At 37.9% G+C, this 23937-nt stretch overlaps 1 protein-coding gene across 2 annotated transcripts; it reads right to left on the reverse strand.

Annotated features, from left to right (window-relative positions):
• Positions 1-13: 13 nt before the first annotated feature.
• Positions 14-23097, reverse strand: LOC129749218 (ankyrin-1-like). Of its 2 annotated transcripts, none has more exons than XM_055744159.1 (6): positions 22672-23097; positions 2342-2618; positions 1852-2273; positions 1265-1503; positions 1049-1201; positions 14-867 (listed from the first exon to the last, which is right to left on the reverse strand). In XM_055744159.1, the coding sequence occupies exons 2-6, from the start codon at positions 2602-2604 to the stop codon at positions 550-552; spliced, it is 1395 nt and encodes a 464-aa protein (XP_055600134.1). In that variant the 5' UTR covers positions 2605-2618; positions 22672-23097; the 3' UTR covers positions 14-549. The 2 variants fall into 2 exon arrangements, with proteins under 2 accessions (XP_055600134.1, XP_055600133.1); XM_055744158.1 differs by lacking the exon at positions 22672-23097 and adding an exon at positions 6477-6742.
• Between the last annotated feature and the right edge of the window lie 840 nt (positions 23098-23937).

Genomic DNA, 23937 nt, shown 5'->3' on the forward strand with positions numbered 1-23937 from the left:
AAGTTTCCATTTATTAGACACAAAAAATTTAAACCTACAAATCAATATCACTAGAAAGTTGCGCCAAGTCCAAATGTTCCATAAGCTAGAAATATTAAATCCGAATCGTGCTACATTTGTGTTTATCACAAAAAAATCTTGTGATCACTACCACCGTTAGACAGTTTGTTTCCTTTAAAACGTGAATATGTGTATTGCTAGCTCTAAACTAGTTCCGCTTTCTCCTGGAAAACTTTTGCAAATAAGTGAATCCATCTTTCGGTTTATGAAACAGGGCAGTGAAACGAGCCTTTTCTGGATCGTATCATAAGAGTTTTGTTAAACTTATACGTATCTCTATCAATAACAGTGCGTACGTTTCTTGGTAGGAATACATTTGATTGCTATAACATAAGTCTTAGATTGTGGAGGATTATTGAGCATACATGACCGTTACTTTTCACAAGAAAGGAAAATATTCTGAGCTCACAGCATCAATGAAAACAAAATCTAGATCTACAAATAAGTTTGTACCTCGATGGTTGGCCCTGTGTGGATTCTAAAACACCTTTAGAAGCTGTGCTCATAGAGCAGATAGCTCTTGAGCTCCTGGGGGATAAACAGCGACGGTACAAATTCCGGTAGATTACGGCCGAAGATTCTTCGGAAGTGAGCTCGCAGCCGAGATTTCAATGTCATTGGGGAGGTGGCACGTTGCAGCAACAGCTTTCGCTGTTCGGGTTTGAGCAGTGCATTACGACGGATCATGCAGGGATCGAACTCTTCGGCAGCTTCCAACAGTATCCGGAAGGAGTCCGACTTGGGGTCCATGTTGCTGACAAAGTTAAGCAGACCGTCCGGGTCCCGGAACTGCGTCTTCAGGATTACCTGTGAAGAAGTTGTTGTATGAAATTCTTATTTGAAGAACCGTTTTTAATAATTGAAGGTATGTATATGCCAAATAATTTTAAAAATAATTTAAAATATTTTAAAACAAATGATTAACTTGAGCAGTCATTTTTCCCAAATATCAATTTTAAAACTAAAAAAAAATATTGAGGCAACCTACCCTGGCTCCATATCGCATAAGAATGCGAAGCTCGGCTGGGGTAACGTCAAGGTTGCTGGCGACCAGCTCTGCTAGTGGGGGTCTGAGAATGGCATTGGTAGCAACGTCACCGATAACCCGCATATTGGGATCTGCACCGTATGAAAAGAGCATCTGGAATCAAGCAGATTTTCTAAATAATTCTTTATCGCTGCCTAAATTTAAAAACCATTTCACCTTCATGATTTCCACTCTGTTCGGGATGTTATCGGCGCAGGCGACGTGCAGGGGTGATCCGATGATGGGGTTGCTTCTGTTAACGTTGGCACCGTTTTCCAGCAGTATCCGAACTAGGACCGGATCTCCCCTAAGAACGGCTAAATCCAGTGGGCTAGGGCTGTCCGGTTCAGGGAGAGGCGCAGGGATGTCGACTCGGGCTCCTTGTTTGATAAGCATGTTCACCAGCGAAGCGTTTCCTAAACAACGAAAAAGTACAAAGCGAGAAACACAGACAAATTTAAAGTTCATGTCGAATGTCCAAGGTCCCGTACGAAGTCGTCGCTTCTCAGGTAACGTTAAAAGTATTCTATAAGATAGTTTAATGCTTAGAATATTTTTACTAGACAAATTCCTTTTCATTTTGTTAAAAAAAAAGATTGCTCAAAGTATTGAGTCTGTCTTGCAGGTTCAACGTACCGCCAAAAAGTTTAAGACCTGTCCCGTGACACATAACAAAAATAACATTAAATACGTTCCAAAGATAAATAAGAACCCACGGTTATTCTCGCTGAAAACAAATCAAATTTTAGTTTCAGATCGCCTACCTGATAGGACGGCATAATGCAGCACGGTTCTGTAATCGTTCCGAGCATCCGTCATGGCGTTCACATTGGCACCGTACTGCAGCAACAGCAGCACCGAATCTATGCTTCCATTGGTTCGCACAGCTCGCATCAGCGGAGTAATTCCCGAACGATCCCTTGCCTCCGTATTTGCCCCATAAGCAAGCAGCAGCTCCAAACTTTCGATGTCGTTGGCCAGATTAATTTCCGAACCGAAAAAGTAACGCTTGTTTGGATCCGCTCCACGTGACAGTAAAAGACGGGCCACTTCGTAGTGCTTGTTGCGCAAAGCCAAACGAAGCGGTTCATCACACAGGGTAGTCCTCGGGTAGGGATCATCCGAAGGCTCCCGATAATCTACCTTGCATCCGCTATCGAGAAGAGTTTTAGCTAGATCATAGTACCTGTTGAAAATTTAAACAATTATTGTAAATTTTTGTTGAAATTCAAATTCTAACAAAAAAAAAATTACCCATGCTCGGCGGCCAGATGCAGGGCACTGTAGCCGACCTCGTCGATGGCATCGATCTCGGCGTTCCGTACCAGCAGCAGGTTGACGGCTGCCTCGTTGTTCTGCCACACGGCATAGTGCAGCGGTCTTAAACCCTGGGTTACCTGCTCGTTGACCTTCGCTCCACAAGCCAACAGGATGCGTAACTCATCGTTCGGAACCATCCGGATGATGGCGTCTGCGAGGGCCCGCTGCAGCGGGTTTGCCGCACACTCCGCCGGCATCGCGATTATTCGACCTGTGTGGGAAGGTTTAAAATTGATCAGACTAGGTTTTGCTAAAATTTGTAGAACGAAAGGCAAATGGTTCTTGAGACTCTGAATAGAGTCATCATAAATCATCTGAAAGGATGAAAATCCCAGATGAAAAAATTATTGAGCTAACATTACGTGAGACGTGACTTGCCAAATTTCGCCTCTTGGTGCTGACTCCAATAACCCATTCAGTTGAGAAATGTAAACTCTTATGTTGAATTTGTTTCTTGGAGCGTTTTCTGGATTCAGTATAAAGAAGTGAAATGTGAAGTGTTTCAGCGACACGTGACTCGCAGAATGTGCCTCGTTATTTATTAATTGCGTGGCTATTTTAATATGGCAAAAGTAATGTAACTCAAATTTAATGGATTTAGATATTGCTTTAGCTTTTTCCTTGGATTGTTCTCGGAAGGTATAACCCAAGATCTCCAGGGAAAAGAACATTTTCCTATCTATATTGATGGTAGTTTATACGAAAAAAATCGATATTCCTCATGACCTTACGAATAATTTGATTAAAAATGTATGCTCGGGGTATTATTTAATACATCGACAAAATCGAGAAACTGCTTTCCAAAGAACGAGCATATAGACTGTTTCGATATCCACTGTAAAATAACCGTCATTTGATAAATCGTGTAGCGTTCAACCAAATTTTGGCTGCGTACTGTTGTTTTCATCCAAGTGAAGAATTTGTCATTTGGAGCATTGTGAGACCCGGTTCATAGATGATGGTGACTACAAAAAACATAAGCAACGAACAACGAACAACAAATTTCGGATGGAAATCGGCAAAGACCTACGCGACGAAAAGGGACTAGCGATTGGAAACTTGGAACATGGAACTGCCGATCTCTAAAGTTTGTGGGCAGTACCCACGTGCTCTCCAACGAATTGAAGAGCCGCAAATTCGACATCGTAGCGCTGCAGGAGGTATGCTGGAAGGGCTCCACGGTACGAACGTACCCAGATGGTCGTGCCATCTACCAGAGCTGCGGCAACACATTCGAGCTTGGAACAGCTTTTATAGTGATGGGAAAGATGCAAAAGCGCGTGATCGGGTGGTGGCCGATCAACTCACGAATGTGCCGGTTGAGAATCAAGGGCCGGTTCTTCAACATCAGCATCATCAACGTGCACAGCCCTCACCTCGGAAGTACCGGTGACGACAAAGACGAATTTTACGCGCAGCTGCAGCGTGAATACGACTGTTGCCCAAAACATAATATCGAGATCGTCATCGGGGATTTTAATGCTCAGGTCGGCCAGGAGGAGGAATTCAAACGGACAATTGGAAGGTTCAGTGCGCACCAGCTGACCAACGAAAACGGCCTCAGACTTATCGATTTCGCCGCCTCCAAACGAATGGCCGTACGTAGTACCTTTTTCCAGCAGCGCCTCCCACACAAGTACACCTGAAGATCAGCGTACCAAACGCAATCACAGATCGACCACGTTTTGATTGACAGCCGGCACTTCTCGGACATCATCGACGTCAGATCCTGTCGAGGCGCCAACATCAAGTCAGATCACTATCTGGTGATGGTAAAGATGCGCCCAAAACTCTCCGTAGTGAACAACACATGAAACCGGCGCCCGCCTCGGTTAAATATCGCAGAACTGAAGCAACCTGAGGTCGTGGCAGACTACGCGCAAAACTCGAAGCAGCGCTGCCGGCAGAGGGCTGGCATGACGAAGCCCTCTCGAGGACTGTTGGGATACCATCAAGATAGCCATCAACAGTGTTACGGAGAACGTCATTGATCATGTGAAACGACTGGTTCGACGAGGAGTGTTGGAGGGTGATGGACGAAGAGAATGCCGCGTGGGCGGCAGTAATGCAAATAGGAACCCTTCGAAATGTGGAAAATCACCGACAGCGGGAGAGGCAGCGAGTCTGAATTTTCCAGGAGTAAAAGTGCCGCCTGGAAGAGGAGGAGATGATAGAGGCTGATCAAGGCGACGATGGATGGAATGCAGTGCTGTGTTAGGATTTCGGGTGAATTGTCGAGTTCATTCGAATCGCGCAGGGGGCTTCGACAAGGCGATGATCTATCCTGCATGGTGTTCAGCACATTTATCTGCTTTGCCGATGACATTGATATAGTCGGGAGATCATCTGCGGCGGTGGAGGAGATCTACCGCAAACTAAAACGCGAAGCAGGGTGGATTGGGTTGATGATTAATACGTCCAAGACGAAGCACACGTTTGTCCAGTGATAACAAGGTCATGATCGACGGCGAAGAGCTGGAGATAGTTGAAAACTTGGTCTATCTTCATTCCCTGGCACGCAGACAATGACACCAGCCGTGAGATCCGGTGGCGAATGATCAACTCATTAAACCGGTTGTTCTCTACGGGTACAAGACATGGATATTGCTCGAGGAGGACCTGCGTACACTCGGAGTATTCGAGCGACGAGTGTTAAGAACCATCTTTGGCGGCGTGCAGGAGAACGGAGTTTAGGGGCGAATGATGAACCACGAGCTCGTGCGACTATACGGCGACTGTCGTGCAATACAAGTGTTCGCTACGAATCCGTTAGGAACGAGACTAGCAGGGGCGCAACGAGCGAGGTGGTTAGACCAAGTGAAGCGTCATATGGCTAATGTGGAATGTCCGAGAAATTGGAGAACGATTGCCATGGACCGAGTGAATTTTAGGAATTATGTTCGTCAAGTTATGTCGTGGTGGGTTGTGAAAACGAATACGGTATTACTAATGCCACCTTACATACACACAGACAGCATTGGCCGAGCGGATAAATTCATTCTATGCCGATGTTTTCATCTTCGTTTATCTTGTGATGGAATAGGGAAAGACATGAAAACGTTTTAATTTTGTTTCCTTCAGTCTACGCAATGCCGGCGGTCTCAAATCGAATCATCGCTGCTGGCGTTTCCATCTCATGCTAATGACGTTGAAATATTGAGAACTCATGATTGGAGTAAAGTCTGAATTTTGGGTGTAATTTGAGTGAGAAGCGATTTGGAGAACACAAGTTGAAATATTCCTTTTGAGAATTATTGGTTTTTCGTAGACAATTTAAGACTACTAGAGTTATGGACAATACAGACGAGAACGCACAGTGAGAAAACTTAAGTAATCGTAATCTAGTATTATCGTGCTGCTGATCGTCAATACCAGCGTAGTTACATATGTCAACGATTCCAACTGTTTTTTTTTCAGTGATTATCCGTTAAGAATTTTCTAGTGCGACTCTTTGTTTGACAATCATATAGAGCAAGGTAGAAACAAAGTGAATCTCTCAATTCTAGTGGGATTTAATTCAAAATTAGGATTTGTCTTCCTTTTTTTAAGTTTCGCTCAAAGCTTGCCGGTTGAAGATTATCGCACGCATTATCAAACATTTGACCTAGCCAAAGGCTAGACCAAGAGTGTATGGCATCGCGTATTTATTTACATTCAACTCGAACGCGTTTCGTCACGGGATATATTTTTGGCACCATACTCTGGTGCCGTCCGTGAAAACGATCATCAAAACTGAAACTAGAGCATCTACTTCGACGTCACGCTGTCGTCCATACCCACATAGCTAGAAGTACTCGTGTAGTTATTTCAATTTACATGGCAAATCGATGAGAGCCAATACGGTTTGAAACAGAACGAGTCGTTTCAAACATTATCTAACAGCCGTTTTTCCTCCTTTATCGTAGGGCTAGATAATTTAGGGTTTCTAGGACTGAGAAGCGCTGGGTTTGAAGTTTTCCCACTAACACAAGAGTTCCATCTAAACACAACCATGACCGTGGATCTGTTTAACTTTATCCCGCGTCCCCGGGGATCCGCACAGCCCGGACAGCTGACGGCGAGTACTGACCTCTTCCGTTCATGGCGGCCGTGTTTTTTTTCTTTAGAAAGATACACCTCAGATGATCTGTTCCTTATTGCTCGAGAAGCGCGGCTTCACACTATTTATCACAGTCGTCGGTATAGTAATTCAATCAGCTTTCCGCAGTACAGGAGCACGTGCAGCTGCCTTTTTGCCCTTTTTTGCCGAAGCAATTTTCCGTTCGATGGAAATGGGATTAAACAAAGGATTTTCCCGGTCTGGTTTTGCGTTTTGGCGAAAACCAACTGCGGTGCCGTGTACTTTGTGCGCCTCGGCCAGTTTATTTTCGGGCCAATTTGTGTAGCGCGAACAGCCAACATCTAGCACGAGTTTGTCTTCGGTGCGAATTGGAAGACAGAAACGACGAGACCGTCCGACTCTCTGGGAGCAAAGCTTGAGCCAGAAGTCATTCTTTGTGCTATGTTAGTAAGGCTGAAGTGAGGAATCGCACAAAAACACTCTTTAAGTCAGTTAGAAAAATGTGAAAAACTCTTAACTTTGAAAAACGTGAGATAGAAGCCCTTGTTAGAGTTTTGATTCAAGATCTCTAAACCTGGATTTTTAGGTATAATTCGAAGAACGTGTTTTTCGATCAAGAGCTTGAATTTGATGTCATCTTCAGCTAAATGTTTGAATTCGTTTCCATTTCCTGCATTTTAAATCCGAATTAATGATAGTTTGATTTTAAACTTTAATTTCAACCTTCCTTGTGGGATAGGGATAGAACCATAAGCCAAGATTAGAATTATGGGAAAAATTAATAAATTTTATCTGAAAATATGTTTTTATATTATATCGTCTAATAATGTTAATCAGATTTGGCTGATTAGAGATGAATTGAATAAACATATTTGAATAAATTAAAATTGAAAAGTAAATTGGGAAGAAAAAAATTACAAATCAAAGACCGCAAAAATTTAACCTGGAAGTTTCCGAATTTTATTGGGCTTTGTGTCGGAAAAATTGTCGAAATGTTAAGACTACATTTCTTTAAAGTGTTTTAATGTTCCGTACATATTTTTTTCAAATGTTACCTATGTATTTCACAACAAAAGCAAATAATCAATATTCCTCCTATTTATCCATAAATATGTAAAGAATCTAGAATTGAACACTTAAATTGATCACCCTATCGACGCACACCTTGATTAATGCCATCATTTGCATGAAGGTCTTTATCTGTATTCTGTACTTTAGCACTTTTATTGTTTCAATATGAACTGCTAAACTAACTAAATTCATAGAAATCGAAAGATGACCATTATTTCTTAAGTAAAGTTAGTTATCTTTGTTGAAAAACACTAAATTTAGGGGACACTTTGACGTTGAGGATGTTTTCAGAAAATCGCGAAAACCAAAATCATTTTTTTCTAAAGGCAGATATTCAGACGATTTCAAAATAATATCATGTTTGAAAACATGTTTTGGTTTTATATCTTAAACCGGAGTTTATTCGTCAAAAAACAAAAAAATGACCGATTCAGACATTTTCCAGCACTTATACCATTCCTGAGATAGAGCATCGAGGAGGCACAGCTCGGGTCATTGAATTTTAGGCAGTGTTTTCTAATGTTGACATTATTTTGTTTCCATCATAGCCGTTTTTTCCTATTATTCGCGACTGTTTATTGACTACACCCAAAGCCTTCATCATCCTTAAAAGCTCCCTTGGTGTAACTCCGAACTAAGAAGAAGCCGCAATTTAGTTCGTTAAGCATGACAACGTTACTTTCAAGATTAGACGGATCAAACCAAAGCCTTCTTATCGAGGCTAGAAGCCGACCATGAAGCTCTTCGTAATTCTCCCTTTGAACTATACTTATGTACATCTTAAAAATTGAACGCAACGTAAAACAAGATTTCTCTACTTTCTGAAATATGTCGTTGTCTTACCAACACCGTATCATCGTCTGTGTCGTTTCGAGACCGCACGTCGGAAAGCGTCAAAGAGTCCGCTGATTTGTATGCCGTTTTTTTTAGCAGCGTGTGTAGTTTTCAATCTCCAAACTGTGCTGATATCTACTTTGATAAAGTCTGTTTCACATAGAATCTGGTCGCATCTTTTCATTTACTGCAGCGCCCCTAGTTGTCACATCGCGAATCTATTAACAGTGTTTTGATCCGGATGGTTTGTTTACTTCGTGGTGAAAATTTCATCAAGATTTAAGCAGTCAGTCAAAAGTTATCGACGATGGAACGCGAAAGGCGAGAGAGAATTCTGCACACTCACGTAGAGAAAACGACGTGGTCAGGGGTAAAGATCGCGAAATTCCTGAAATATCCAAAATCGACTGTAAATTCGGTGCTGCAACGTTACCGGGAGACCCTTACGGTGGATCGAGCAAAACAAACCAGGCGTAAAAGTGGAACATATGACCGGATGCTGCGAGCAAAGGTAATTCGATCAGTTCACAATAATCCTGGAATCTCCTCGCGTGAGTTCAAGACGAACCACAGTACAGCTCGACGAATTTGTTTGCGAGAAGGCTTGCAGTCGCATCATGTAAGCAAACACCCAAACAGGGCGCTGAAACAAAACCTGGTTGCAAAACCTGGACAAGGAAGTTGTACGAGAAAGTGTTAACCAAATACAACGGATGCATTTTGATGGACGACGAAACTTACGTCAAAATGGATTTTGGACAAATACCCGGTAACAAATTTTACCTTGCGAAGCGTAAAGGGAATGTTGCGGATAGATTCAAGTTTGTTTTCGCAGATAAATTTGCTCGTAAGTTGATGATTTGGCAAGGGATCTGTAGTTGTGGGAAGAAGTCTAAGATTTTCATCACTGGGGACACAATGAATGGAAATGTTTATAAGAAGAATGCCTCCAGAAGAGGGTTTTGCCATTCATTCGATCCCACAAAGGTCCGGTGAAGTTCTGACCGGACCTGGCAAGCTGCCACTACAGCTGGGATGTCGTTAAGTGGTATAAGAAGAATAAGATCGATTTTGTTGAAAAAAGTATCAACCCACCAAACTGTCCGGATTTTCGCCCCATCGAGAAATATTGGCAATAGTTAAGGGTAAACTGAAGAAATTTGGCAGAACCATGAAAAAACCCGCTCAAATGGAAAAGTGGTGGAACAAGATGGCGAATGAGGTTACCAGCAGTGCTGTGCAGAAAATGATGGGTGGTATCACAAAAAAAGTTTGAAAATTCATCCGAAAAGCTGACGAATGATTTTCATGTATATATTTCCTTAAAGTGCAATAAAAACTCTACAAAATGGCATTTTGGCACTTTTGTTGTACGTTATTTCTTTGCGGAGAAATGATCTATTTATCCGACCAGATTATATGTGAAACAGAATTTATAGGCCGGCTAATCTTTGTGCTTCTTGTTAATGACTTGGCAACCTGTCTTTAGTCATCAAAGTTTCTGTATGCTGATGACCTGAAATTCTACAGAGTAATTGACTCAATTGTGGATTGCGCAGCGCTTCAAGAGGATATAGAAAGGTTATTGCTCTGGTGTGAAACAAATGGAATAAAAGTGAATGCCGAAAAGTATAAATGTATAAGCTTTTTCAGAACTAGAGCTTCAGTTGCCTTCGACTACTCGTTCCGCGACTCTACACTAGAAAGAACAACCGTGATAAAAGATCTTGGAGTAAAATTTGAGCAAAAGCATTTGGCAATAAAAACGGCAAAGGCTTTTGCTTTGTTCGGATTACTTCGTCGAAATACTTCGAGTTTTAAAGACCCTTATGCTCAAGAAAATGATGTTCTGCTCGCTCGTACGCAGTGTCTTGGAATACGCCGCACCAGCTTGGACACCTTTTCATTCCGTTCACATTGAAAGAATTGAGAGGGCCGCTGAGCCAAAGGAGAACTTACCTCCAACGAAGGTTTGTCTATGGTATCATTACGAATGCTATCGATTATCCGCAACTGCTTCACTCTTTGAACCTACACGCTCCAGCTCGACAACTACGTTACCCGACTCTTTTCTGGCTACCAAGAAGCAGAACAGTATTCGGCCAAAATCATCCACTTTAACGATGCTGCCGAGTGTTTAATGATGTTTCTTATTTATTTCGACTACAATGTATCCAAAGCAAAATTTAAATGTTTGATTCGTGATGTAATCAATTTTAAGCCATCCTTATAATCTAGCCATCTTCTAGGCCAGTAGATCGTGGCCTAGAGTTAGCATCCTTGTCTTCTAAGCCAACGATCATGAGATCGAATCCCGGTCGTGACATAACCTGGCACACATAGTATGATGAAGGTTGGCGGTTTTAGCATTAGTGAAATGCTAGCCGTGTATAAATACCTTGGAATTGTACGCCTCAATGATGCAGCACATGCATGTGGATGGATCTTTCCAAGGGAACTTAGATTGCCCTTGGAGATCCTACCTAGATATGTGTGCTCGTAGTGCTACCGGTAAACAACTGCAACTTCAACCAATAGTGCAGGGGTATCAAGTAGCGAAGCAAAGTAAAAATAATAACGCGGGGTAAACCACAATAGATCAACTTGATGGTCGCAGTGGACTCCCTCCCCAACAGGAAAAAAGCCTAATTTAAGATCAAGTTAATACTAATGGTCTGTATGACAACACAGTCAAAGACATCAAATAAATAAAAAAATAAATAAAAGGTAATTGAATTGATCATATTTACAGTTGAGTCAACAATACATTACAATTAATTCAATCATATTTATAGTTAAACTTGAGAGATCAACTAGGAATGTAGTTAAACCTAATTGTTTTATTGTTGAATGCATAAAATCAATCATGCGATTGTAGTTGTTTCTATCATATTAACAATTGAATCAATTATTACAATTGAATCTATTATATTCATAGTTGATTGCGTAAGGTCAATCATCAGTTTGTAGTTGAGTCTATTATATTTAAAGTTGGATGCAAAAAAATCTACTACGCTTTGATGATTGGTATAACCAGCTGAAATAACTAGAACAAAAGTTGTCTTTTTTCTCCATGTGGGTGGTAAATTCTAAAATTTTAAGGATTTGTATTATAGACCATAGCGATAAGATAATTTTTTTCGTTGTGCACGCTTACCTTGGAATGACCTATTATTTTTGTTAAAGATAGATTGAGTTGACATAATTTGAGAGTTCTTACCTTTATTCGAAATTTTTCACACTGAAATTTGAATCGAATCAACACAAGAAAGACATTCAAATCACTTTTGCATGAACGCGTTAAAAGTGTCGAGATCGACACACGTTACAACAAAAATTGTCATTTGCCACAACGATCTTCAAATGCTCTTTTCTCCTTCTCTCTCATTACATTGTCTGTCTGCAAAGAAGTTCAAATTTAATTGCCTTCCCCAAATTGCGTTGTAGTATAAATAAACATTAGATATGATGTTTTCGGTCCGGCAAGTTACCATCATTTGGATGGAACATGAACGTTTGCGATTGGTTTTATCCTATCCTTTTTACCTGATTGTGCCTAGTTAGATAAGACAATATAAGAAAATTTGTCTCATTTCTTGTCATTTGTTTTACGTTGGAAATGTCATCCACATCCTGAACTTTAAAAAAATTTCTTTACGATTCTTCAAATAACAATGATGTTTGTTGTGCTGTTTTTCCTGCCTGAAATCGGTATCACATCATCAGACAGTATGTCTGGTGTGGTGTTTGACACGTTAAAACGGTGTAGAAACCCCGAGCAAGGAAAGTGCCAAACATCAGAACGAACATCATAGCTCTGTCTGAAGTGTTGATGGAGTACTTTTTCGCAACAAGTCACATGTGTATGAAATCATGTTTCTTAGTGCAGTGCAAATTAAACATTTCTGTTATTGAATCTGACTGGAATAGCACTGAACTGGCATAATGGTTTCAACCATTGTTTTTCTTAAAATTCTGTTGTGATTTTTCGCGTCAAAAGCCAATCTATTTAATCGTAAAACTTATCTCGCAAAGTTTAATAAAAATGTTTTCAATCATGCTAACATTCATGATTCATGAGAGACGATGCTTAATACAAACTAAATTGGAAAATAGACTAAGTCGATTTGAAAATATCGTTTGAAGAATTTAAAAATTGGCACAAAATCCATTATCAGGTTCGGTTCCACAGAAAAAAACTAAAATTATGTTGATTTTTCAGAACAAAATATGCAATTTTCCCATACAAACGTAAAAGTTCAAATTTACTCATGTAAATGTACTTAAAAATTCTTCAAAAAATTATGGGTGTGTTGTGAACCAAAACGAAGCTGTAAAGGTTCATCTGTGTTAAAGGCTCCAGGGAGATCAGTCTATTGGAACAATCAATGATCCTTTTTCGCAGCCAAACGTTGCTCGGATCCGGTTAGATAGGTACCATCGAGAGTTTGCGAACAAAAAGAAAATTCGAAAAAAAAACATCAATCAATTTCCCGCCCTGCTTTTGGCAATCGTGCCATTGGCAATCATTTCATTGATAGACAGACGCTCCCAGAACGCGCAAACAGCATCCCCCAAATGTAATGGCGGCGAAAAAGGTGCGCAATTAGCTGACACAAGCGCTCTCAGACTAACGGAAGGTGATCTCGGTCTTGCCGATGATGGGTTTACAGTCGACCAGAGACAAAAGGAAATAAATTATCATGGTGAAGAAAGAAACGACGAATTGCTTCTGTACTTTAAAAGAAAAGTGAATACCAGGCATTAATTATAGTTTTGTAAATATACCTATATATTTTTTCAATGGAGTATCCTTAGTTAATTTTTAAGTTGGTACCTCGCGAATTGATATTGAAAAAGCAGGTTTTTTTTATTTCAAAGTAGTCGAAGATTTCTTTGAATTCAGCTACAGTATTTGAAAGACCCAAATACTAGTATTTCACTAGCTACTTGCTAGCATCCTCAGTGGATTATCAACTGAAGAAAAGGGTAGGTAGGCCCAAGAAACTGACAACGGCACATTTGCCGAGCATTCGAAGGTTCTTTTTACATACAAATAAATCAGAGCTACCTAGCTTGGACAATTTAACGGAGGGAAATGATACACTTTCTTCAGTCGATAACCCACTGAGGATGCTAGCAAGTAGCTAGTGAAATACTAGTATTTAGGTCTTTCAAATACTGTAGCTGAATTCAAAGGAATCTTCGACTTCTTTTATTAACACCTCCAGGACAGAAACTCTAAAATTCCCTGCATCATTTTTGCATCAATTTTTTTTAGCTTTCCGCAAAAAACTGCACTTTTTGAAAATAACACAGTGCAACACTAAAATTGGAAAAAAATTCACTCTCCACTAGTTTGAAGTTGCTTTTCGCATCTTCGGAAATTTCACACAAAAATCTAAAAATTTCTGATGTTTCAATAATAAAATATTTTTTATATAGTTTGGATCGTAAACCCTTCGGAATGTTTCTTCAATTTCTTCAGCAAAGTTGTAGATAAAAATAACCACTATTAAAACGTAGAATAAACTTATTGGAAAAATCTTCATCCGGGGTCCCAAAATAACAAAAAAAAAGCCTAAAAATTTATATTTTTGTTCGCTAATTGTTTTTCATTTTATTATGTTTGAACCTATAGATGAAGTTTATATGACCTTATTTGTCCAACAAATTTTGAATTTGATCAAGATTTACAAGTTTGCTGAAGACATGGATACAAAAATTTAAAATGTTTTTGAAATATGGATTTCACGAAAATTATTCTATTTTCAAAATATTTAGAAAAATGTGCTCTTGATATCAATTCATTAAACTATTCTTCAACCGTCATATTCAATCTTACTCGAAGAAAAAATGACAAAATAATAAACGGTTAATGATACAGTAATACCTCGATATAAAGCAACCTCTTTTTAAAGCAACCTCGATATAACGTAACCCAATATAAAGCAACTTTTGCCTCTATATTACGTAACTTTTAAAAGTGTTTCTAATTTTAATAAATATGTTTAATTTCAATACTTTTTTGTCATAAAAATATAATAATGTTGTTTCTGAGCCATGCGGTAAATTCTCAGAGGCGTAAAGAGCGAATGAGCGCAAGGATTGAAAATGTAACTCAAGTACTTTCAGTATTGTGATAGTCGCTTTTGTGCTTTTGAAAATCCAGCCTAGAGCATGTAACTCCATTTGAAAACTTAATGACTATATTTGCACCTACAGATAAGTCGCTTAAGCTGAAGTGAGGTAAGTAGGGTATGTAGTCTTTTATTCAAATAAGTTTTTATGATTGCTGACAGTTGATCAATCACTGTACAGTAGACCGCTGCACGCTTTGTATGGAAATTTCAAATTCCTAAATTTTTACACCTCCCATAACTTTTTTTGGTTGTTTTTGCTGCCAGAAATAGCTATAAAAATTCTGTAAGCGATCCATCCAGTCCTGAATTTGCGCAACGAGTTTTAAGTTTGTATGGAAATTTGTATGGAAAAACAAAAATTTTCATTCAAAAATAGCCAGGGATGTTCTGAAAGTTCCAAAATATATAACTTTGGATATTCCTTGATTCTTGCAGTACATTTCAAGTCAACAAAGAACAAACCTATCTTGTTCTCCAGAAAAGTTATTCAATGTTTTATAAATTTTTTCTATTCAAAATTCATTTTTTTAATTATCTCATTTTCGACTGCTTGTTTGAAAGCTGTGTAACAGTAGGATGGAAATAAAAAATCTCTCTTTGCATTGCGAGAGAATTTATTGACTAATAAAGCCTTTGCAAAAACATTTCATGCAATTATTAACAGCTCTAGCAAGCAAAGTCTGCCATTTTTGAAAATTTTTCAATGGATTCAGATTTTTTATTTTGAAATGGTTATAACTTTTTTCATGAAATTCTTAGCTGCTTGTCATGTAAGCAAAAAATGAAACTTAAGAATAGTCAAAACTAAAATTAAAGACCGACTTCATTTCAAGCCTTTTTGAATTTTCTGGATGATTTAGCGTACAAAAATTTCTTCTTCCATACAAAATTGAAACGCGTTGCGCTAACTCAGGTATCAACCAAATCATCTCAAATATAACACTGATGCTTGGTGACCTCAAAGGCAGCGAAAAAACATATGGGAGCATAAAGTCATTTTTTGCAGCGGTATACTGTACAGACTTCTGTACCATCGCGAATCCACGGATTTTATCACTTGCTATGAAAAAACAAAGAAACACTTCTGAGCCGTTTTGAAAATACGTACACCCTCTTTGGGATTTTTGTTTGGTTTTATTCGTCTATCATATCAGAATGTCATTATTTGGTGACATTTACCACAATTATTAAACGTCAAGGAATGCATTGAATTAATAGATCTAAAAACAAAACAATCTGCAGATGTCGCTTTTGGGCATAGCGAGCGATTGAAGCATTGAAGCCAAGATTTTTAATGGTAGAAAGTAAAAAGTATTAAATCCGTACAAACAGAATTAAAAATCAACTTTTTCACATTTACGATCACTTTCGATGCTTCAAAGGACCATTTTAAGTAGTGTTTCGATATAACGTAACTTCGATATAAAGCAACGAAAAAAAAAATTTCGTTGCTTTATATCGAGGTATTACCACAGAGAACAGAGTTCGGGCTGGAGCTCAACACGTGTGTGGGAATACCAACCTGAGTTTCAAACCAAATTCGTAAGTGGACTAACATCCATAAGATGTCGCTACCGGTACACCTATTTTTATTTTCATTTTTTCGACACGCTTAGAAATTAATACTCATAGCTTATCTCAAATGAGGCCATTGCAATGTATGACAGTAACACAAATTTTGGTGTAATAAATTTTAAAACATCATGATTTTAAAAAAAAAATCCAAGTGTTAAAATATGTGTTGGGATTTTACTATCAGTTAACTGTTTTCTAGAACAGAAAATGTGAACATTAATATTATAATTGTAAATTATGGCTCGATATTCTGGTTGATGTTACCTCAGATCGATACATGAGGACTTGTAACTCAGGGTTAGTAATCAGCAGAAATGAATAAACATGAGTTACAAGATAACATCAACCGGAATTCCGACCCATAATTGTGGGATATAGGAGAAGGAATTATGGCAAATGTTCAATAAAGTCAAACAAAGCAACTGGCACCACTATTTGCCAGCATCGTCCGACCTGTCATGATTGATATGCTTCTCGCTCGAACCCTCTCGTTCTCTCAAGCGCACATTTCGCCGCAGATCCAATCAATCGTCAGTTCGTTAGTATGCCGTGCGCCAGAACGGTTTGGCGCTTTTGCGGCTCCGTGAACATCCGAAGAGATGACGTTCCGCAGGAAAAATCCGGACTGTCCTCCGGTTCTCCGATAGACTCCGGAACAGGTCCCACATTTTGGCGACCGTGACAGGACGGGACATCACAGTGTTGATTCTCCAATTCCTGGAAGTGAGGAAACTAGTGAAGTGTACGACGCCAATGAAATATTTTTGCAAAATGGCGATCAGCAGTGAAACAAAATATTGTGCAAGTGACGAGGAAATTGCACATGACACCAGATTGGTGGTTTTGCCCAAGTTCGGCGGATACCGACTTAGGTAAGAAAAACCGGCGGATACCGGTATATAAATTCCCTAGTTCGGCGGATACCGACTATGGGTTGAAAACCGGCGGATACCGGTATATAAATTGCCATAGTTCGGCGGATACCGACTATGGTTTGAAAAACCGGCGGATACCGGTATATAAATTGCCATAGTTCGGCGGATACCGACTATGGGATGAAAACCGGCGGATACCGGTATAAAAATTGCCATATTTCGGCTGGTTCCAACTATGGCTACGAATATCCGGCGGATACCGGTATAAAAATCTCCGTGGTTTGCGGATACCGATCATGGGTTGGAGGAGAAAGACACCGGTGTATACCGATGACTAGGCTCAAAAGATCGGCGGATACCGATTTATAATATAGAAAAAACTGAATGATACCGGTGAATAGGACCTAATAGTTCGGTGGATACCGACTTTGGATGGAAAAAAACGGCGGATACCGGTGCCTTAATTCTGAAAGTCCGGCGGATACCGACTTCGGATTTAAAAAAGGATACATGGAAGCTCGATACCGACTATGGATTGATAGATTGAATCAAGTTTATTTTTTTGTAAGGCTGCCGTGCACAAAGCGATTAAATTACCTGACAGTGGATTGAAAAATGTCGATAAATTTTGATAGAAATCTCTGATAGCTTGGTGGATTCCAACTCTGGATTACATAAATCCGTGGAAGAATGGTAAAAAAGGAATAAGATAGAGAAACTGAATGACAAGTTGCCTCATAATCTACTTAAGTTAACGAAATCGACTATTTCGAATGCAGTTGAACTAATAGAGAAAAAAAAAATTTCCCCAAAAAAAAATAGTACAGAAACGAAAAAGAAATTTTACCACTAATACTACCAGTGTCAAGTAGGACTATAGTTGAGTATAGAATTGAAAATTAATTGAAAAACACCGGAAAACTATGACAATACTACAACGAACAATAAAAACTGATTTTGATTTCGGCGGATATTGCGTGAACAACGTTATGTAAACGCATTATTATTTTTGGCGGAAACCAAAAGTCTGGAAAGTCAAAAATGAAGTTTGGAGATGAGTAAAGATAATAGTTCCGATTTGAATATTAACAATGTGGTCGATTTCGAATGAATTCTGTTCTGGTCAAATCAATTAGCCGTAGAGTTTTCAATAAGTTGAGACTGCATTAAGATTTGTAGTAGTGTTTAAATATTAACCTCGAAACATAGATTAAATTGAGAGTTACAAAACCAAAAATAAAAATTAGATGAAAAGATGAGAAAATTTCAAATTTTAATGATTTTAAGTTAACGATGAAGTACTGAATGAAAAGCTTTTTAAATCAAGTTGATTCCATAAATTGATTAATTGAACTCTTCGGATCCGTCTCGAGAATATGTGTATGTGAAAGAGTTATAACGAACACTTAAGTTTGTTCAAAACATTTTGTAAGAAACGGATTATGTGGCCGAAGGATATTGTAGTAATGATATAAAAATAGGAAGGATCTGTCAGTTAATAAAGCTAGAGCTTGTAAACGGTAACATCTACGGAATATCTGAATAAAATAATGAACTATTATGGCGTAAAATGGAGTCTGCAAGCTGGAATCAGAATCTCAAAACTAAGTCTGCGATTGGCATCTGATGGCCCAGGTTTGCATTTCAAATTGTATCAACTCCGAGATTGAGTGAATTTTAGTTAGAGATACAAATGTGACATTCAAGTAAGATACTTGAGTGTAATTTTCTTAAATAATGGCAAAAATGACATTTGTCTAAGATCCGAGTTGTGAACATGAATCTCAAATGGTGAATTTGAATTTGAAAGTTTTTCAAAACTTGTCAGTTCAATTAGCACAATTTCTTAAAGCTGTAAGAAAAACTAAACCTTGACTGGTCTTGATGAAGACACACCCGGTTGACCAAAAGCAAACTAAAATAAACATAAAAATTAAAACCGAGAGGAAAGAAAGAGAACAAGTAATCGAGTAAAAATTTCTCATGTCAAGAATTTAGACACACGAGAAAAAAAACACCATGCAGTTTGAATGCCCATTATAAGCAACTTCCCACATAAGCTTTTGTAGGACTAGACGAAACAACAGGGAGTTCGATTGAACATTTTAGATTTTCTAAAATTCAGTAAATTTTTTTTATCTATGTCCTGACTCTATGTGATACCCCAATATTTTGTTACATGTTGTCATTCTGATTTTTACGAAACATTATGACCAATGCAAAGCTATTGTCATGACAAAAAAATATATATTTGTTTGTTTTAAAATGGAGAAGAGGGAAGATGTGGGATATAGGAGAAGGAATTATGGCAAATGTTCAATAAAGTCAAACAAAGCAACTGGCACCACTATTTGCCAGCATCGTCCGACCTGTCATGATTGATATGCTTCTCGCTCGAACCCTCTCGTTCTCTCAAGCGCACATTTCGCCGCAGATCCAATCAATCGTCAGTTCGTTAGTATGCCGTGCGCCAGAACGGTTTGGCGCTTTTGCGGCTCCGTGAACATCCGAAGAGATGACGTTCCGCAGAGAAAATCCGGACTGTCCTCCGGTTCTCCGATAGACTCCGGAACAGGTCCCACAATAATTAACAATTATAACGTTTATGTTCACATTCTCTGTTCTAGAAAACTATTTACTGACAGACATACTTTAAAACTTGGAATTCAACTTTCAATTCAGCGTCAATATTGATTGAACAATATGGGGCATATGCTGGGACATATGACAGCGATTAAAGTGTGATTGAAATATGATTTGCATTTTTTTAAATCAAGATGTTCTTATAATTTATTACACAATAAGTTGTGTTACTCTCATATTTTGCAATGGCCTCATTTGAGATAAGCTATGAGTATTAATTTCTAAGCGTGTCGAAAAAATGGAAAAATATGTGTACTGGTAGCGACATCTTATGGATGTTAGTCCACTTACGAATTTGGTTTGAAACTTAGGTTGGTATTCTCACACACGTTTTCAACACATTTTTGTTCGGGGCCCGATATCTGTTTTCTGTGGTATTACTGTATATAAAATTTTATTTAATGAAATTAAGGCCGGAACAAATTTCAAATCCATCTTTTATCACTCACAGTTGAAACATCGCAGGGGGGGGGGGGATAATAATAAAACAATGCGAAAAACAAATAAACTTGAATAAATTGCACAAAAGCTTGTATGCAACAAAATTGAATACAATATCATTGCACAAAACCTCTAAATCGAGTAATTTTTCATCGAAAAATTCAATAAAATCAAAAATACAAAAGGTGGAATAACTCCAATCTTCTGAAATCTGTATTTAGGTCTTGTAATCTTTTGGATATTTGAATTTTTTATTGAAATTTTTATAAAATGCTTAAAATTTTATTTATTTCCTCTTCGGGTTTTCTGGAAATTTAGAAGGGGGGGGGGAGGGGTTTGACAAAAGAAGAAATTGATATTTGTTCCAGCCTAAATGAATAAAGATATGGTTAACATTTTCAAATTCATCCGATGGTTCGTGAGTTTTCTTTATGATGTTGAATTTATTCAGCCTTGTTTGTTTCCACTAATTCACAAATGGTAGGAAATTATATCACGAGCCTGTTCATGCTAAATTATTTTAAAAAAAAAACCTGCTGTGTATCCAAAATTTGTGAATATTTGATCATTCACAGAAATCAGATTCAGAATTAAGATTCTATTTTTTAAGGGCGACTGTTTAGTTTACTTTTATTGAGTTGATTTTCGGGTTTTAGTCTCAAGGTTTTTTTTAGTAAGAACGACTTTATTTTTACATATCCAACGTTTCGAACCTAATAGGATCTTCATCAGGGACTAAAATTTATTACAACATTAAGTTTTAATAGGATTCATAATTCCGATTCACAATTTGGATGAAGAATTTATAATTCAGGTTTAGAATTCAGATTCAGATTCGGAATTCAGATTCAGAATTTAGATTCAGAATTCAGAATTCAGATTCAGAATTCAAATTCAGGATTCAGATTCAGAATTCAGATTCAGAATTCAGATTCAGAATTCAGATTCAGAATTCAGATTCAGAATTCAGATTCAGAATTCAGATTCAGAATTCAGATTCAGAATTCAGATTCAGAATTCAGATTCAGAATTCAGATTCAGAATTCAGATTCAGAATTCAGATTCAGAATTCAGATTCAGAATTCAGATTCAGAATTCAGATTCAGAATTCAGATTCAGAATTCAGATTCAGAATTCAGATTCAGAATTCAGATTCAGAATTCAGATTCAGAATTCAGATTCAGAATTCAGATTCAGAATTCAGATTCAGAATTCAGATTCAGAATTCAGTTTCAGAATTCAGATTCAGAATTCAGATTCAGAATTCAGATTCAGAATTCAGAATTCAGATTCAGAATTCAGATTCAGAATTCAGATTCAGAATTCAGATTCAGAATTCAGATTCAGAATTCAGATTCAGAATTCAGATTCAGAATTCAGATTCAGAATTCAGATTCAGAATTCAGATTCAGAATCCAGATTCAGAATTCAGATTCAGAATTCAGATTCAGAATTCAGATTCAGAATTCAGATTCAGAATTCATAATTCATAATTCAGAATTCAGATTCAGAATTCAGATTCAGAATTCAGATTCAGAATTCAGATTCAGAATTCAGATTCAGAATTCAGATTCAGAATTCAGATTCAGAATTCAGATTCAGAATTCAGATTCAGAATTCAGATTCAGAATTCAGATTCAGAATTCAGATTCAGAATTCAGATTCAGAATTCAGATTCAGAATTCAGATTCAGAATTCAGATTCAGAATTCAGATTCAGAATTCAGATTTAGAATTCAGATTCAGAATTCAGAATTCAGAATTCAGAATTCAGATTCAGAATACAGATTCAGAATTCAGATTCAGAATTCAGATTCAGAATTCAGATTCAGAATTCAGATTCAGAATTCAGATTCAGAATTCAGATTCAGAATTCAGATTCAGAATTCAGATTCAGAATTCAGATTCAGAATTCAGATTCAGAATTCAGATTCAGGATTCAGATTCAGAATTCAGATTCAGAATTCAGATTCAGGATTCAGATTCAGAATTCAGATTCAGATTCAGAATTCAGATTTAAATTCAGAATTCAGATTCAGATTCAGAATTCAGATTCAGAATTCAGATTCAGAATTCAGATTCAGAATTCAGATTCAGAATTCAGATTCAGAATTCAGATTCAGAATTCAGATTCAGATTCAGAATTCAGATTCAGAATTCAGATTCAGAATTCAGATTCATGATTCAGATTCAGAATTCAGATTCAGAATTCAGATTCAGAATTCAGATTCAGAATTCAGATTCAGAATTCATAATTCAGAATTCAGATTCAGAATTCAGATTCAAAATTAAGATTCAGAATCCAGATTCAAAATTCAGATTCAGAATTTAAATTCAGGATTCATTTCCAGGATCAAGAATTCAGATTCAGAATTCAGAATTGAAGTTAAGATTCAGATTTCTGATTCAAAACTCTGATTAAGAATTCAAATTCACATTAAAATATTAGGATCCAGGTTAAAAATTTAGAAATTAATAATTTCGTATGATGTATGATATTTTGTTTGGCAGTCGTTATAATTTAATTTTTTTAAATTCAGCTGCAAAAAATATATGTTTCAACCTTTGCACAGTTCAAATTTCACACCCATACGAACACACCTAAGCTTGTGTTTCAACTTACTTTGAAAATCGTATCCCAAATAAAAAAACTGACTGGCTCAGGAAAATTCAATTAGTCCTATTCGATGTGCAATACACTTCAATCACCGATCGACAGTATTCTCAACTTGATGATATAATACAAGAATCACAAAAATGCTTCCGGTTTCAGAAATCGTTCTCACACTGTTCAGTAAGAAGAAAATGCTCTTTGTTTCAGTCGAATGTTTTCACTTTTTTTGTTAACTAATATTGGATATCAAATTCCGTGCAACTGTTCGATGAACTTTTTCCTGGACCACTTTTTGTGAGTTTCTTCAGTTTCACTTCAACTGCTTCCCTCTTTGGAGGATCGATGTTGACTGAGTAGAGTTCCGATTTGTTCTTGGCATCGGTCTAGATCGGTCAGTCGAGATGTCTGTTAAGTCGGAAAATCCCTTTCCACCACCCTGGCAAAACGAGGCTAGCTGTTAGTAGTGGTGTGTGCCTTTTTCCTACTTTTCCAACCTAAGTGGAGCAAAACAAAATAACGAGAAAAACATGCGATTTATAATAAGCCGCAATATCAGTCTATAGCTTGCGATGGTAAATAAAAACAAACCCCTTCTCGCAGGCGCAGTTTCGCGAGACGCTTTTCCTGCAGTTTTCTCCACATCCCCAGCAGTGGCACCTTCTTCTAAAAAGACGTGATTGCCCTTTTCCACGATTTTCTCGGTCCAAGAAGTTTTGCTTTGTTTCGTTCCGACAAAGTCAAGAGCAAAAATTGCACAGTTTTGACATCAAGTCGTAATTAGCTGCAACAGGCTAAAGGAACAGTTCCTTCAAGTAGTTTGGTTTGCGTCGCGACGCTCTAGACATTTTCTTTCTGTTGGAAAAACAACATCCACATCGAAAAGATCACCCATATAACGACAAAGCAGAGATGTCTGGCTCAGAGGATCATTGAAAGCGGTCAAACTAATACGATCTATACTGAGTGTGCTGAGTTCATCATCATGCGGGATTAGTTGAATGGTAACGGTTGACATCTGATCGTTTCAATGCACCCAAATAAACCATTCAGATCGATTGAAAGAATCGGTTTATTGCACTCGTGGTTCAATTTGGCTGGCTTCTTGTGAAGAAAAAGAGAAATCATGGAATGGGAAACTAGCGAATGTGAACTTGGAATTTGAGATTTCAAAATTATTTAAAATTCCCTATTTAATTGGAACGATTCCGGAAGCAGAATGTCCTCCTTCGGTACAAAGATAACATTTTTGTCTGCTCGTAATGACACGATGCCCTT

This window comes from Uranotaenia lowii, chromosome 2 (genome assembly GCF_029784155.1).
Source record: "Uranotaenia lowii strain MFRU-FL chromosome 2, ASM2978415v1, whole genome shotgun sequence".
NCBI lineage: Eukaryota > Metazoa > Arthropoda > Insecta > Diptera > Culicidae > Uranotaenia > Uranotaenia lowii.